Below are 15,635 nucleotides of genomic sequence, written 5' to 3' on the forward strand. Positions count from 1 at the left end.
TCACTTCAATTAATGACCCCCCAATAAGTAACCCTCACCAATGGCCCCAACCAGTCAACCCCAAGCAGTGGCACACTAACCAAGGGACCACCATTCACCCCAGCTGCCCTCACACAGTACCCTCATCATGAACCCTCTAACAATGGGTGCTCATCTGGGTGTGCCCCACCAGCCAGCCCCCCAGGACTTGGAGGCAGAGGCAGAAGAGCTCATAAGACAGGACCAGACCTCCTGCCCGCCCCCAGTCATCAGGCAGCTAAAAGAAATCAAAAGGCAGGGGTTGGACACTAGGAGCAGAGTCCTTCAATGAGGTGCCAGTTGTCAGTGGGAATCAGAGAGCAGAAGCCAGGCAGTCAAAGATCAGAGGTGAGAGGTCACAGGTCCCTTACCTGGTTCTCCAGGGAGCCAAGAGATGGAGCCAGGGTCAAGGTCTCCTTGTTCTTCTTCTTCCTGCCCTTCCCCTTACGACCACGCCCTTTTTTCTTCCCCTTTCCCTTCCTCTTCCGTTGAGGGGGAGGGGTGTCTGGCTCACCCTGGGGGACCTGGGAAGAGGCACCCAGTCAGGTCCAGAGGCCCTCTGTGGGGGCCTCATCACTCAGGTCACCTGGGACTAGGTTGGCACGTGGCCCATTGATCCTATGTTTTAAATCCAAAGCTCACTCAGCCTTATGACCCTGGGTCAAGGTCACTCATGCCTAGGATCTGTGTGAAGGCAGGAGTCACTCAGGCCCATGGATTGGGCTCAGAATTCACTCATTCTTGAGACCTGGAGCCAGAAGTGACTCAGCCTGTGACCTCAAGACAAGCCTCTCACTCACCCCGGTGGCTGTCGGGTCCAGGTGGTCACAGCCAGGAAGGTACTGTTCACAGGCCTGGAAGGCAGCCTGAGGGTCTGGGCTTATCAGCAGCTCCTGAATGTCTCCCTGGAGAGAGGGTGGAAGACGGGAAGGGAGCCGCAGGCTGACTCTGACCCCCATTCCAAGCACTGAGGCCTGGTGCTTCTTCACCCAGAGAACTCTAAGTATAAGGAAGGGGATGGCCACACCACAACCCCATGGTGGGAGGGCAGGTTCTGCCCCTTAAAACTGAGAGGAGAAAGGTTCTATCAGGGTCGCAGCAAATCACAACCGCAAACCACACCCCCCAACATCTATGCCATCAGAGGCTCTCAGATACATGGTGACACCTACTATGCGCCAGGTGGTCTTCAAGGTGCTGAGGACAAGATGGACAACAAGATGGATGAGGCCACTGGCCTCCTGGAGGTGGCACACAGCACAGTCACCCGCTGCAGCCACCACACCAAAGACAGGCCTGTTCCATGCTGCCAGCGCCCAGCATGACAACCACTTTGCACACAGTCACACACCACCATCACGAGTGCAGCCGTGCACCACACCCTCATCCTCCCGCCACAAGCCAAGTACATGCCATCACACAGGATCCTCCTGTGGCTCTGGAGTCTCGCAGTCCTACACCGCACAGATGCACAATGATTCGTGGGCCCCCTCCTCCCAGCTCCCTGGCAGCAAGCAGGACATCCCCCTTCTCCAATCTCTTCTCCAGGGGCCAGGCTGTGGATAAAACTTCCACCCGCCCTCTGCCTCAGTTTCCCTGATCACTGAACCCCTACCTCGAAACTCTCCTCCCCGAGATCCTGGTCCCCAGCACAATGAGTCCACCTGTGCTGACGAATCGAGGCCCCTGGCCCAACACAGGGGGCTGAGGGTCACAGTCAGCCACCAGAGTCACCACGCTGCCGTCCACACTGACTGCCACACGGTGCCATCTACAGGGAGAAGTCTCAATGAGGGGTGCTCCTCACCCACGCCTCTTAGGACCCTCGCCCTCCCTTACTCACCTGCCATCCGTGAGGTTGACCTGATGGGGGAGGGGTCTAAAGGGCCCACCTAGGAGGTCCAGAGCTGGCCCCAGCGCCAGGCCCAACTGCCGGGCACCACCCTCATCATAAACGGACAGAAGGATAGAGTGGTTGGCTGGTTGGGCCCGAAGAGTGATCAGCACAGAGAAGTTCTCAGGAAAGTGTCCATCTGATAGGGGGGTCAGAGGGAAAGGGACAGCTCAGATGACCTGGCAGTGACCCATGCTCCCAGGATGACCCGCAGCCCCTCCCACGCCGACCTACCTGGAAAGAGTTCCCACGTGGGGGCACCTAGTGTGCTGGCCTTGCCCACTCTGAATGCCCGGTCACCCTCTGGAGCCCTCTGGGGGCAGAAGCCAGGCACCTCAGGGACCCCAGCCTTGCCCCCCCGCACACCCAGCACCTTCAGCACATCCACAGGGTCTGCTGCAGAAAGAAGCCGGGGTGCAAGGCAGTTAAAACAAGCTCAGGACTCCAGGTGAGTGGCTCAGGTTTGGAGACTCGGCTCCCCCCACACACACACTGTGTTTGTGGGTCAGGGAGAGGGAGCGGGTCGGGACCCTCACCCCCCTCACCACCCCACAGCTGTTCCAGCCTCATCAGCCTGTTGACTCCTGTTTTGTTGTGTTCTTTCCCCTTGGTTTTGGTGAGAGAAAAATACTCTGACCTAGTTCTGGGATGAATAAAAGCTTCCTGGCCTGAGCCCCAGAGCCAGACCATCCCCCTCTCTGCACTCCCCCGCACCAACTCCCTGGGGCTGCTTCTCAGGCCTGAAGCCCCCTGCCAGGGGGAACACACTCAGAGAGGACCCCTTGGCTCCTTGGGTATCTTTCCCCACCTCCTCCCTCTGACCTCTCCCTTCGACCCCCGTGCCTGTAAACTGTCCCTTCTGACCACTACCTCCCCTGACTGCTTCCCTCTGACTTCCACTTTGGCCACCACCACCTATGATCTCCTCCCTGTGACTACTGCCACTTCAGCTCTCCCCCTCTGACCACTCTCTCTGGCCGTCCCCCTGACCTCCTCTGCCTATCCCAGTCTCCCCCATCTGACCTGTGACCTCCCATTTTGTCTCCCTCTTTGGTTTCTCTATGGCCACCTCTCGCTGATAACCCCCTGATCTCCCTCTGGCCCACTCCCTCTCATCCCAGCAAAGGAGGGGACTGGTCTGGCCCAACCAGATGCTAATCCAAGCAGTCCTACCAGCCCCACCCCATGCAGCCCAGGCTGGCCAGCTCTAAGTGGAACCACATGGCTTGGGCAGGGGTGGGTGGGAGCTACCCCTGGGCCCGAAGCCCCTGCCTGGTCTCCCCTCTTCTCCGCCACCCTCCCCCCAGCAGACGTGGCACTGACCCCCTGACCCAGCAGCCTCTTGGCAGGCGCTATATTCTACTGGATCTGCCCATGACCTCACCCTGGGGGCGGCTCTGCTGACCTCACTGCTGGAAGTTGGGGTAGGGGGCCAGACTTGGGGGAGATAGGGGTTTGCATGAGGAACCCCATCCCAGCTCCTGCTGGGTCAGACTCTTCCTTCTCCAGACTCTGTACAGCCCGTTTCAGCCTCAGCTCTCTCCTGCCCCCAACCTCCTTCTGCTCTTTCTTTTCTTCCTTCTCTCCCCTGCCCCACCCTCTCTGTGTCCCACTTTCTGTCTCGGTCTTTCCAGGTCTCTCTCCATGTCCAGCTCTGAATCAGTCTCCCTCCCCCTCTTCCCCTCCCCCTTCCCTCTCTCCCTGTCTCTCTGCCTCTTGATATTTTATTTGTTCTCCTGTCTGCCTCTCTGAATGTCTCTGTCTCAGTGCCTTTCTGTCTCTCTGTGAACAGCTCTCTCCATTCCTCTCTCTCCCTCTCCCTCTCCCTCTCCCCCGCCCTCTACCCCCTCAACCTTGCCGCCATCACCAACCCTATCTCTAATTGCCTGCTCTGCGGCTGGGCTGTCATTAAGAGGTATTTGGGTTACAGACCCTTGGGGCTAAGATCTGGGCTCCCAGGCTCTGCTAACCACAAGGGTCACTCCCTCATGGAATGATCATCCCAGCTGCCCCCTCCAGGCTAGGACCCAGGGGAGGGCCGAGATCCACAACCCCACCCAGTGTGGCTCTCCCAGTCTCTCCCCTCGTCCAGGCCCCAGTCTCTTCAGTGGGAAAAACCTATTGACCAACAGTGCATTCACGTTTAAAAAGTCCTCCCAGCCCTGGCAGCCCAGCTCAGCTGGTTACAGCGATGTCCCAAGGTTGTAGGCTCAATTCTCAGTCAGGGCACATACAAGAAGTAAACAATGAAGGCATAAATAAGTGGAACAACAAATCTCTCTCTCTCTCTCTCAAATCAATAAATTTTTAAAAAGTCCTTCCCATTATCTAACCCAAATGTCTTTTACTTCAATCTTGTAGCCCTTCTTAAATGACCTTTCAAAAACTGACTGCCCTTTCTTTTCATGGCTGGCTTTGTGACAAGGAGACACACAAGAGGCATTGAGTCTTGCCTGCAGGGTCAGGAGGTGGGGGTTTGTCAAGGGCCCAGCCCACCCTTCCCCTACAGACTCTCCCCTGCGGAGGTCAGGGCCCAGGGAGACACTGGGTGGGGCCTAGGCCGTGGAGGGAGGCAGGCAGAGACCAGGCTGCAACCCTGCTGGGCTACCCCCAGAAGTGCAAGAGAGCAGAGGTGTGAGTATCTGTGCAAGCATGTGCATGTGCTACTGTGCATGTGCATGAGACTGTGCATGTAGCCCATGTGTGACTTCAGATGAACCAGAGAGTGTCTAAGAGTGTGATCTGTGGTGCGTCAATGTGTGTATTTGGCCGATGTGGAAAGACTGGGTTCAGTTCTTTGACTCGTGGCTGTGTGTCCATGAGAGCCGGGTCCTGGCAGTGAGGTCACACAGGTGAGTCTGGATTGCAATAACTGAGGCTGGAGCTGGGGCAATGCGGTAATATGTGAACGCTGGCCAAGTCAGCCAGTGGGTGGCTGGTTGTGAATGTTGATGGTGCTGTACGAATGCCAGTGGAAGCATATGTGAGAGTTTGGAAGCGTGGGAGGGTGACAAAAGCTGTGGCCGTGTGGCGGGTGGCTGATGGGGCCACCTAGGCGTGGGCACCGGTGTTGAACATTCCCAGTGTCCCAGGGGCTCATATTCTGATCAATTGCCTGAGACTGAACGACTGCGTAATGTGCAAGCGTGGGAATGGGGCATAGGCCAATCTGGGATTACCCACGTTAGCAAGCACCTCCCTGGATTTCAGAGAAAGTGAGAAAGTGGTGAGTGTGTGTGTGTGTGTGTGTGTGTGTGCACGCGCGCCTGTTGGGGGCGCTGAGCTTACCTGAGGGAGGGATTTCCAACAGGGCCTGGCCTGGGATCTCTCAGACCAGGGAAGCCCTCTCGACCACCACTTGAGGGACCATAATCTTCCCAAACCCAAACCCCGGGTGCCCAGCACCCGGAACCCTGTGGGTGGGGGGGGGCGCGGCATCCAGCCAGATGCACGCAGCTGGGCGTGCGTCAGCGCTGACTCACCAGTCCGGCGGCCCCCGGGGCCCTTGGGGGGACTCCTGAGAAATTCCTCGGGAAAAACGCCCCATGCTCGCTCAGCTGGGGTGGGGAGCAATTTCTACTCAGGCCCCCGCCCGCCCTCCGCCCCGCCCCACCCCGCCCCACGCCCCGCCCCGCCTCGCCCCTCACCGAGGCCCTCCCGAGGCCCTGTCCATGGTGCTGATCCCAGTTCTGGGGAGCGCGGAGAGGGGGGAGGGGGGAGGAGGTTGGGGAGAGGAGGTGGTCGCACAACTATTGGGAGGAGAGGAGGAAGAGGGAGAGTAGTGTGAAGCCATTTGGGGAGACTCAAAGGTAAGTATGATCTCCGATTAGATTAGCCCTCTCCCATACCACCCCATTCACCATTGCGTACTCACTGGCAATTATTTACGCCCCCAAATCACCACTGCATCCCTCATAGGGTCACCCAGAAATGCACTATCGTAAGGCGGAACACATGGTTCTTCTCAAAATCCACCCTCCACACACACACACAGACACATCTGAACTTCTACAACTGACAATCACACACTTGGGGATGAGCCTGTCACCCATATCCGTGCAACCATGGCCAATTTTCACACTCAGGCACCCACAGAATTTTACTCCAAATGTCCAGACACACATCACTGCACGCGCGCGCGCACCTATAAACAGCATCCATTCCCCTGCACCGAACAGTGGAGCTCGGTCACGTCTCCCCGCCCCACCCCGCTGTCACACCCACAAGTCGCCCAGAGCCGGACACTCGCACGCGGCAGCCACGAGCAACGCGGACGCTACCCCCGCTTTCCTGACTCCGCCCCGTCTTTGGGGGCCTCGCTGGATCCTGCACTCCGAGGCCTTTGTCCTCCCTCCCCGCTCACCGGCCTGTGTCCGAGTCGGAAGCTGCAGCAAGGCCAAGAGCAGGCAGAGGCCGGCCCGCGGCTGGCCCAGTCCCCGGCGGCCCCTCATCCCGGTGGCGCCCACACGGAAGGTAGGGGACCGGCCGGGGCGGCGGCAGGGAGTGGCGACTCCACGGGCTCGGCGCACGCACCCGCGCATTCGCCGCAGCCAGCTCCACTCGGGATCGACAGAAGACTGCTGGAGACCCCGCCCTGGCCTCGCCCTGCGCTCCCGCGCCCGGCCAGGCGGGCCTCCAGGGAAGGGGGCTGGCTGACAGCTGGTGGGGGGAGTTTGGGAAAGTTTGTGCTGAGCGCTGATTGGCCAGTTCGCGTGGAGCCCTGGGCCGGCGCTGGGCCCTTCTTGCCCCACCCCACGCTGGAGGAGGAGGGTCACTCTCACCCAGCCTTAGAATTTGGGGTCCCAGTCTTACCCCAAGCCCTTTTCTCCTAACTAGTCCCCCTCAAAGGAGATCTTAGCCTCATTCAAACCTCAGCCTCCACCCAGGCCCTAGTGTCAGGGGCATAGCTTTATTCCAAACTCCTTCCTTGCCACCCAGGGCCCCTCAGTGGGATCTGAGCCTCACACCCAACTCCTGACGACCTGCCTTACACGGATCGCTGAGCCCCGCAGCAGAGGTACTGCCTCACCCCAGCACTTCCCCTGCAGGTCCTTAAGTAAGGGCTCCTCTTCCTACCTCAAACCTCACCCCAGATTTCAAAATGAAGTTCCCAGACGTGCCCCAAACTTTCATTTATCCACCCAAATTCCAGAATTGGACGTCTGGCCCCATCCCCAACCCTCACCACAGACTCCCAAGCACCAGTCTTGACTTCCCCCAAACTCTTAATCTTCAAATAGAAGGTCCCCAACTCCATCCCTAGCCCTCCTCTCCCCAACTCAGTCCCCAAATGGACCCGTATCCCCAGTCCCAAACCTTCACGCCATTAGATGGGGAAGTCTGGCTCTGCCCCAATGCAGGGCACTGCCACAGGGAGGAGCAGCTCCCCGCCACTTCTGGAGTGAGGCAGGGGCCCCCTCATGCTACTGGGACCCCCCAGTGTGAAGAGGCCCCAGGGCGTCAGGTGGAGCTGTTTGTGCAATAGAACAGGAGCAGACATGTGGGATCAGAGAAAGCTTCCACAGGGAGGAACCCAAGGGGTGTATCGTGGGCCCTGACCTACCCCCTCACCACCCAGAGGGAGAAACCAGCAGTGCCTCCCTCCCAGCCTCTGGCTGCTCTGCTCAGACAAAGAGTCTGTGTGTCCCTGGAGAGGAGGGGGTGGGGCCCCATCTGGCCTGAAGGGGAGATGGGGGCTCCCATTGTGGGGGGAGCAGAGGGAACCTCCCCAAGCTGTTTCTCCTCCTTCCCCAGGGACATCCGAGGCTGAGACCTCTCCAGCTGAAAGATTCTCATAACGCTTCTTCCCTGCCCTGCCTTGCTGGGAAGTTCCTCCTACATCTAATCCTGTCTTCTGACATTTCTGTGCACATTTAAAGGGACCTTTCTGGGACCACACTCTCTGTCACCTTCTCTCTCTCTCTCTCCCTCCAGTCAAAGATCCTTTGCCCAGAATAGAGACAGCAAGCGTATGCCCCTGCTAATTCCTCGGGATCCCTGAAACTACTCCAGCCCTGAATAATTTACAGTCATAGTAAAAAGCCCCCAGTTATAAGTGTAGCAGTGGGAAGACATTTTTGACAGATAAAAGAAAGGGGGTGGATTGGGGTTAAGGAATTCCCCCCACCAGCTGCCTGCCCTGGGTCAGTTCAGAATCAGGGGTTTGAGGGGGCCTTTCACCCCGCAGGGGATCTGTTTTGAGGATGTTCAGGATGACAGGTGGCCAGAGTCAGGTGCTGGCCAGCAGAGGTCATGCGTCCAGGGAGGGATGAACATGGCCGATCCTCCCCGCACTGTACTGATCTCAGGCTGCTCGTCAGGAATTGGCCTGCAGCTTGCGGTGCAGCTGGCTCGTGACCCCAGGCAGCGCTACCAGGGTAAGGGGCCCAGGGCAGGGGTGGGAGGGGCGGGGCTGGGCACAGCTTCCTGGACCTCAGCCCTCTTGGCACTATTTCCACCAGCCCTTTCCTTCCAGCTGCATTTGGGGCTTGGGGAGGACCCAGGACAAGTGAAGACCCCTTCCCACCTCTCTTCTCGAATCATCCTCTCAGCCAATGAGTATTTCCTGAGAACCTACTGGGTGCTAAGCACAGTTCTAGGAGCTGGAAATGCAGCTGTGAACAAAACAGACCAAATCTCTGCCTTGATCAGAGGTGTAGTGGGGGAGGGGAGGGAGGACAGACAATACACAGATTCAAATATTTATATGTCTAGTGCTAAGAAGTGCTAAGAAGCAAAATAAAGCAAGGGCAACATGGGGGGGCAGTGATAGTTTTAGGAGGGCTGGTGAAGGAGATTTCACTCAGGTATTCCTCAGGACTCCCCTCCTCCACACCTCCCCAGATGACTGCTCCAAGATAAGCCTCTTAAGTGAATCTGACCTTGGGGGTTCCAGAGGTCCTCTAGGCCTAGGGACTTGGACTTCAGCAATTCTGGAGTCAGTTGCCCCAGTCTGCACCCCACCCGTGGAGACCTCTGACCCAGAGCAGGCTGTAGTCAAAGTGGACAAAGGGCTGTTGCTTAAGATGGGGGGGGGGGGGGGAATTGTCCCAGTTGGCAGAGCTGCTTCTCCCAGCCCTCTGCCCTGAGTCTCAGACACATGCACAGCTTTGAATGCGACAGCCTGGGTGCCAGCATGCAGGAAAGGCACTGTGCTCCGTGTCTCTGTGGCAAGCAGATGAGTGTGTGAAACTGCTAAAGAGTGATGTTCATTGAGTGCTTACAATGTCCCAGGCTAAGTGTTTTGCATCTAGTTAGATATTTAATCCCTACACCACCCTTATGAGGTGGCTGCTATCATTTGCCCAATCTTAGAAATTAGGAAATTGAAGAACAAATTGCCAAAAGTTCTTGCTCAGTGTTGCCCAGCTAGAAAGTGGCAGAGCCTGGATTCAAACCCAGGCAGCCCAGTCCCTGGGCCCACACTTGTCATTATATTGTGTGTGGATGCACCCATGAATCACACATGCCCACGGGCATATGTAAATGCCCACTAGGAGCACACGTGTGTGATTCTGGTGCGTGTATGAGGGGGTACAACATATTATATAGGTATGTGAGCTCAGCACTCTGATAAGCCCAGGTTCAAATCTCACTTCTAACATTAGCTAGGGTTGGGACAGACCAGGACTGTCACACTGTTGGGCCTTAGTTTGTTCATCTGTGTGATGGGGATAACTTTTTCCACCCATCTGGTTATCCTTGCTAAGCAAATCACCCTCAAAATCTGTGCTGTAAAACACTGTACTCACTTACCTCACAGTTTGCAAAGGCCATGAATTCACAAGGGTTCACCTGGGCGGTTCTGATTCAGGGTCAAAGGATAGAAGTAGAACAGAGGAGTCTGGAACGAGCACCTCTCTCCCTTTCAGTAACCTCAGGGTGTCTCCACAGGGCCTCCCTATCTGGACTAGCTTGAGTTTCCCCCAGTACGGTGGCCTCAGGACAATGGGGCTGCTACAGGGTGGCTGAAGTCATCAAGAGTGAGCGTTCCAGCAGCAAGCCAGAAAAAGCAGTACCTTTCCTGGCCCAATCTCAGAAGCCACACATCATTTGCACCATATTTCACTATGGTGCCCAGCAAGCCACAAGATTCAAAGAGGGGGAAAGAGATTTCATGTTTTGGTGGGGGAGCATCAAAGTTCTCGAAGAGCATATGCAATGAAAGATACCTGGGAAATAAGACAATGACCTAGTCACAGAGTTCTAACAGTGTTTACAGTTTCTGGCACATAGTAGTTGTTCAATAAGTTGGAACTTATGTTGATGATGTCAATGTGCCTGTTCATACTTGCATGTGCACATAGCACATATGTTGACCCTAGGTGTACATGCATTTCTTTTCTCAAGACAATCTGTTTTGTATTTATTGTATTGTCTGACATACTAGACTGCCAATTCCAGGAAGGCATGGGCTTTATCCTATTTTATGCAGTAGCTTCAGCACCTAGAATAGGGCTGGTGTGTGGTGGCTGCTCAGCAAACACGTGGGATGGATGGATGGATAAACATGTGAAGGTGGGTACACAAGTGTGCATTTGTGGGTGTGTGGTGAGTGTAGGTGTGTAAACCTGTGGGTCTCCATCCCTCTGTGGTGGCTCATGCAAGATCACAGAGGCATGCAAGTCCATATACGGGGGAAAGGAGCCTGGGCCTGCCCCAACTGCTCTCTGTCCCCAGTGGTGGCCACCATGAGAGACCTGGGGAAGAAGGGGACACTGGAGGAAGCTGCCGGGGAGGCTCTGGGTCAGACCCTCACTGTGGCTCAACTGGACGTGTGCAGCGACGAGTCAGTAGCCCAGTGTCTCAGCTGCATCCGGGGAGGAGAAGTGGACGTGCTGGGTGAGAAGTCCCTGGGATCACTTGCCCCGCCCTGGCCTGAGCACAGATCCTCACCCCAGCAAGGCCCTCCAATGCGTGGGCACCAGCATCCTCTCACCCTGAACAGAAGGGGTAGACTAATTGGCCAAGAGCCCACGGTGCCAATCAGTGTTGGGGGGATACAACAAATAAACTGAAACCTGGGGTTAGGGGGACTTTATGGAAGAAAACTTCTCACATATGGAGAAAATCATATGTGGTTGGGAAAATTATTTTGATGAGTCATTTGGGGAAGGGAGCATGATGGAGAAAAAAGTCATGGTTCCTTAACAACCTTCTAAGGAGGGTGGTTGTTGATGTTTTGCTGCAATTTGGGGTCAGAGCTGAATTGCTCATGCATTAAAGGGGAGGTTGTTCCCGGTAGCCCTTCCCCCCACCCAGGCTAAGTGTCCCCTATAACAAATGTTGAATTATTTGTAAAGATCATCAAGGCTCCACATTCGTCTACCCAAGATACTCTGAACTGACCCTGGATTTTGAGCTAGTGGGTAGAGTGATTCAGGGAGTGTCCCTGGAGGAGTGACACTAGAGGGGACTTCGAAGTAACCCTCAGCACCCCCCCTTAGTGAATAATGCTGGAGTGGGCCTGGTGGGGCCCCTGGAGGGGCTCAGCCTCACTAGCATGCAGAAAGTCTTTGACACCAACTTTTTCGGAGCTGTTCGTCTGGTCAAAGCTGTGCTTCCTGGCATGAAGAGAAGGCGACAGGGCCACATCGTGGTGGTCAGCAGTGTCATGGGGCTGCAGGGTAAGCTCTGGACACCCACCCTGAGGATCCTCACAGTGTCTGACCCTCCCCAGCTAGATGGCAAATAAGTTTTAGTTCATGTTGCAAATGAGCCTGTGTTGAGAAGGATCCTGAAGCTTGGAAGGGAAAGTTCTGGGATAGATTAATTCTGTCTGCCATGGTGCGGAAACGGACAGTTGTGGATAGATGCTGCCAATGGCCATCGACATCCCAAAATCAACCCCACTTCTGAACACCTCCAAAAACCTCTCCCAACCATCCCCCCCCCCAAAAAATCATCAGAACTCCTTCTCCTCAGACTCTTCCTTGAGAAACACTCACCACCAGGCCCCAGAGGTGTCTAGATTTGGGATTCTGAAGTTCCTTAGCAAAGGGAGCAGCAATTGACTAGTGATGTCTGCCATGGGCCCACTATGGAAGCCACCTACCTGCTATCCATGCTCTTGGGTCTGTCCTCCTTGAACCCCTCGAGACTCCCTTGCTCCCCTGGACATTTCCTCAGATCTGGCCCCTCCCCAGCTGTCCCCTAAGGAACCCGCCCTATTTATTATCCTGCCACAGAGAAGGTACGTTTACTTTGCTCATCCCTTTGGCCCCTCACCCAGCCACATTCACTGCTCAACGGGACTGATAAGGACGGCTGAACAGGGTTGGTCTTAGGGGCTCTGGGGACCCCTAGACCCAAGTGGCTCCCAGGAATTTAGTGGGTAAAAGGAAGTAGGGGAGTTTCCTGGGCTGAGGGCAGACAGAGTGCTGCGGGAAGAAGAGGGGCCTGGCACCCCAGACAACCTCATCCTGACCCCCATGCTTCCATCACACAGTCGCGCGCATCCAGCACGCTCGCCCCAGACAGCTCCCCATTCCAGTCCTCAAACCCCCTTGGTTCTGCCGCCCAAAGACCACCTCTCCCTCTGGACCCACAAACCCAGGCCCCCAGAGTCCACCTTCCTCCAATCCTCTCAGGTGTCGTGTTCAATGACGTCTATGCCGCCTCCAAGTTTGCCCTGGAAGGATTCTTCGAGAGTCTGGCGGTCCAGCTGCTCCAGTTCGACATCTTGTGAGGCTGGCGCTGGGCAGGGGTGGGGGGTGGAGACAGGGAGTGGGGGATGCAGGCGGCGATGGGGCAGACAAGGAAATGGGGGTGACGGAGGAGATGGGGGGAACAGGGAGGGATGAAATAATGATGGGGAAATGGGGGTCGAAGAGGAAAGAGGGGCAGTGATGAGGAAAATAGGGCGTGAGTGTGCTGGGGCACCAGGCTCGGCACCCCTGTCCCTGTTCCCAGCGTCTCCCTGGTGGAACCCGGCCCAGTGGCCACCGACTTCGAAGGGAAGCTCCTGGAGCAGGTGTCCGCAGCCGAGCCCCCCGGCGCCGACCCTGACACCCTGCACTACTTCCGGGATCTCTACCTCCCTGCTTCCAGAGAGCTCTTTCGCTCCCTCGGGCAGAGCCCAGAGGACGTGGCTCAGGTGAGTGGGGGCTCAGAGCCCCAAGATACGGCTTAGGTGTGTAGCGGGCCCCTCCCCACAGAACTCCAGTCCCTGGGTCCCCGGGCTCAGGGCTCCACCCCACAGGTTATTGTCAAGGTCATCAGCTCGGCCAGCCCGCCCCTGCGCAGACAGACCAACGCCCGCTACTCTCCACTGACTGCGCTCAAAGCCGCGGACCCCTCCGGCAGCCTGTACGTGCGAACCGCCCACCGCCTGCTCTTTCGCTGGCCACGCCTCCTCGGCCTCGGCCTCCGCTGCCTGGCCTGCGGCTGCCTCCGCTCTCGGGTTTGGCCCCGGTGAGCCTCACCCACCCGTCCTCACTGCCGAACAGCCAGCCAGACCTCTTCAGTCCACACCCAGACCAGAGGTCATACAGACCATTCATTCATTCATTCATTCAATAAATGCTGCCTGACCAGCTCTGTACCTGGGTGTTGCTCAGCCACCAGGCGCAGGCCCCTCCGTGGTCAGCACTGGGGCAGAGAGGAGGAAGGGGCATTGCCATGGACATTGAAGGGTGAGACAGACGGTCCCTTGGCCTGGGAATACAGGAATGATCCAAACACGTCCACCCCCCCCCACCCCCGCCCACCCCAGTCCATGCATAGAGCCGGGTTGACTGGGGGTCTCTGGACCTCTCTGGTCACACACGCTCCGTCACAACACGTGCATGTGCTCACACATGAACACATTTTTCATAAAATGTAGATTTGTAACCACTAACAGTAGCTACATTAAATATTTCACAAAGCTGGTGAGAATGTATAAAACAGTGTCACGTCTATGGAAAACATTATGAAAACCGACACGGAATTATGATATGATCCAGCATTCATTTCTGGGTGTCATCCGAAAGAATTAAAACCAGAATCTCCAAGAGATATCTGCACACCAATGTGCATAGCAAGCAGCACGGTTCAAGCCAGCCACTCAAGTGTCCATCAGTGCAAGAACAAGAGAACAAAACATGGCTCATCCAGACAGTCAGGTGTTATTCAAACTCAAAAAGAAAGGAAGTTCTTTTTTTTTAAGATTTTATTTATTTATTTTTAGGGAGGGAAGGGAGGGAGAGAGAGAGAGAAACATCAATGTGCGGTTGCTGGGGGTTATGGCCTGCAACCCAGGAATGTACCCTGGCTGGGAATAGAACCTGGGACACTTTGGTTCCCAGTCCACACTCAATCCACTGAGCTACGCCAGCCAGGGCAGAAAGGAAGTTCTGACACATGCTATGCCATGGATGAACCTTGAGGACATTATGCTCAGTGAAATAAGCCCATCACAAAGAGGCAAATACTGTGTGATTCCATTTATATGAGTGTCCCTAGAGTAGGCAACTTCATAGAGATATAAAGTAGAATGGTGGGGGCCAGGGGCTGGAGACAGAGCTATGGGGAGTGAGTGTTTAATGGGAAAGAATTTCAATTTTGCAAGCTGAAGAATTCTGGAGATAAATGGTGGTGACATTTACATGACAATGTGGATGTACTAAACACTAATGAACTGGACATTTAAAAATGTTAAGATGGTGCCCTGGCTGGTGTGGCTCAGTGAATTGAGCATGGGCCTGCAAACCAAAGGGTCGGTGATTAGATTCCCAGTCAGGGCACATGCCTGGGTTTTGGGCCATGTCTCCTGTGTGGGGCACACAAGAGGCAACCACACATCAGTGTTTCTCTCCCTCTCTTTCTCTCTCCCTTCCCCTCACTCTAAAAAATAAATAAATAAAAATCTTTTTAAAATGTTAAGATGGTAAACTTTGTGTTATGCATATTTTTACCACAATTAAAGTTATTTAAAAATTGTCCTGGCTGGTATGGCTCAGTGGTTGAGTGCCGGCCTGCAAATGAAAGGGTCGTGGGTTTGATTCCCAGTCAGGGCACATACCTGGGTTTCAGGTCACGTCCCCAGTGGGGGAGTGTGTGAGAGGTAACGACACACCGATGTTTCTCTCCCTCTCTTTCTCCCTCCCTTCCCCTCTGTCTATAAATAAATGAAATCTTAAAAAATAAATTACAGGGTTCCCACCTGAGCCCTCAACATATTGTCCCCAAGTTTCTCGGCCCCCCTCAGGAGAACTTGGAAGCAAATGGAATCTGGGTGTACATGCTGACTCCGCCTCCTTCTCACTGGGTTACCCTGGGCAGGTGACTCCCCTGGCGTCACCTTCCATGAAGCAGGGTTAGCGATGACAGTGCTGAAACAACAGAAAAGTCCCCTGCACTGTTACACCCCATTTGGAGTTTTTGTTGTGGTTCAGGCTCAAAATTCCACCTTGGAATATCAGCCTTCAGGAAAAGTTTTTTTGTAATTCATGTTCAGTCTGCAGCCTTATGAGATGGAGACACTCAGAGCCTCCCCAGCTCATAGATGAAGAAGCCAGGGTTGCCGGGACAGAGGAGAGGGGCAGGAATCCAGTCTAAGGCTGTCCAGCTCAGTTTGTGCCAGTCTCCAGGGCTCTCCAGTGACCTAGGAAAACAAAAACTGAGTCTGGGGCCCTCGGAAGAGATTTGTTTGGGACATAATGGGGGCTACTTGGTATGTTTTGTCAAATTAACCCTCCCCTCCCTTTCCCTCTGTTGGACTTTTGCAGTGATATTGGAATAC

At 55.4% G+C, this 15,635-nt stretch overlaps 2 protein-coding genes across 8 annotated transcripts in view; one reads left to right on the forward strand and one right to left on the reverse strand.

The window, feature by feature from the left end:
• COL5A3 (collagen type V alpha 3 chain) overlaps positions 1-8,087 on the reverse strand; it is a 46,451-nt gene extending 38,364 nt beyond the window's left edge. Inside the window, 7 exon segments of the mRNA XM_028520998.2 lie at positions 390-542; positions 819-923; positions 1,634-1,662; positions 1,665-1,789; positions 1,862-2,051; positions 2,147-2,305; positions 6,276-8,087. Of these exon segments, the coding sequence (XP_028376799.2) occupies positions 390-542; positions 819-923; positions 1,634-1,662; positions 1,665-1,789; positions 1,862-2,051; positions 2,147-2,305; positions 6,276-6,453 (939 nt within the window). The 5' untranslated portion in view covers positions 6,454-8,087.
• On the forward strand, positions 6,104-13,909 carry RDH8 (retinol dehydrogenase 8). Of its 7 annotated transcripts, none has more exons than XM_036032305.1 (7): positions 6,106-6,385; positions 8,100-8,289; positions 10,592-10,753; positions 11,359-11,538; positions 12,437-12,595; positions 12,824-13,007; positions 13,098-13,263. In XM_036032305.1, the coding sequence occupies exons 2-7, from the start codon at positions 8,181-8,183 to the stop codon at positions 13,183-13,185; spliced, it is 882 nt and encodes a 293-aa protein (XP_035888198.1). In that variant the 5' UTR covers positions 6,106-6,385; positions 8,100-8,180; the 3' UTR covers positions 13,186-13,263. The 7 variants fall into 7 exon arrangements, with proteins under 7 accessions (XP_035888200.1, XP_035888198.1, XP_035888199.1 ...); XM_036032306.1 differs by having other exon boundaries at positions 6,110-6,385; positions 13,113-13,263; XM_036032304.1 differs by having other exon boundaries at positions 6,116-6,385; positions 12,502-12,595; positions 13,098-13,909.
• The last annotated feature ends 1,726 nt before the right edge of the window (positions 13,910-15,635 follow it).

Source organism: Phyllostomus discolor, chromosome 8 (assembly GCF_004126475.2).
Source record: "Phyllostomus discolor isolate MPI-MPIP mPhyDis1 chromosome 8, mPhyDis1.pri.v3, whole genome shotgun sequence".
In the NCBI taxonomy this organism is placed as follows: Eukaryota; Metazoa; Chordata; class Mammalia; order Chiroptera; family Phyllostomidae; genus Phyllostomus; species Phyllostomus discolor.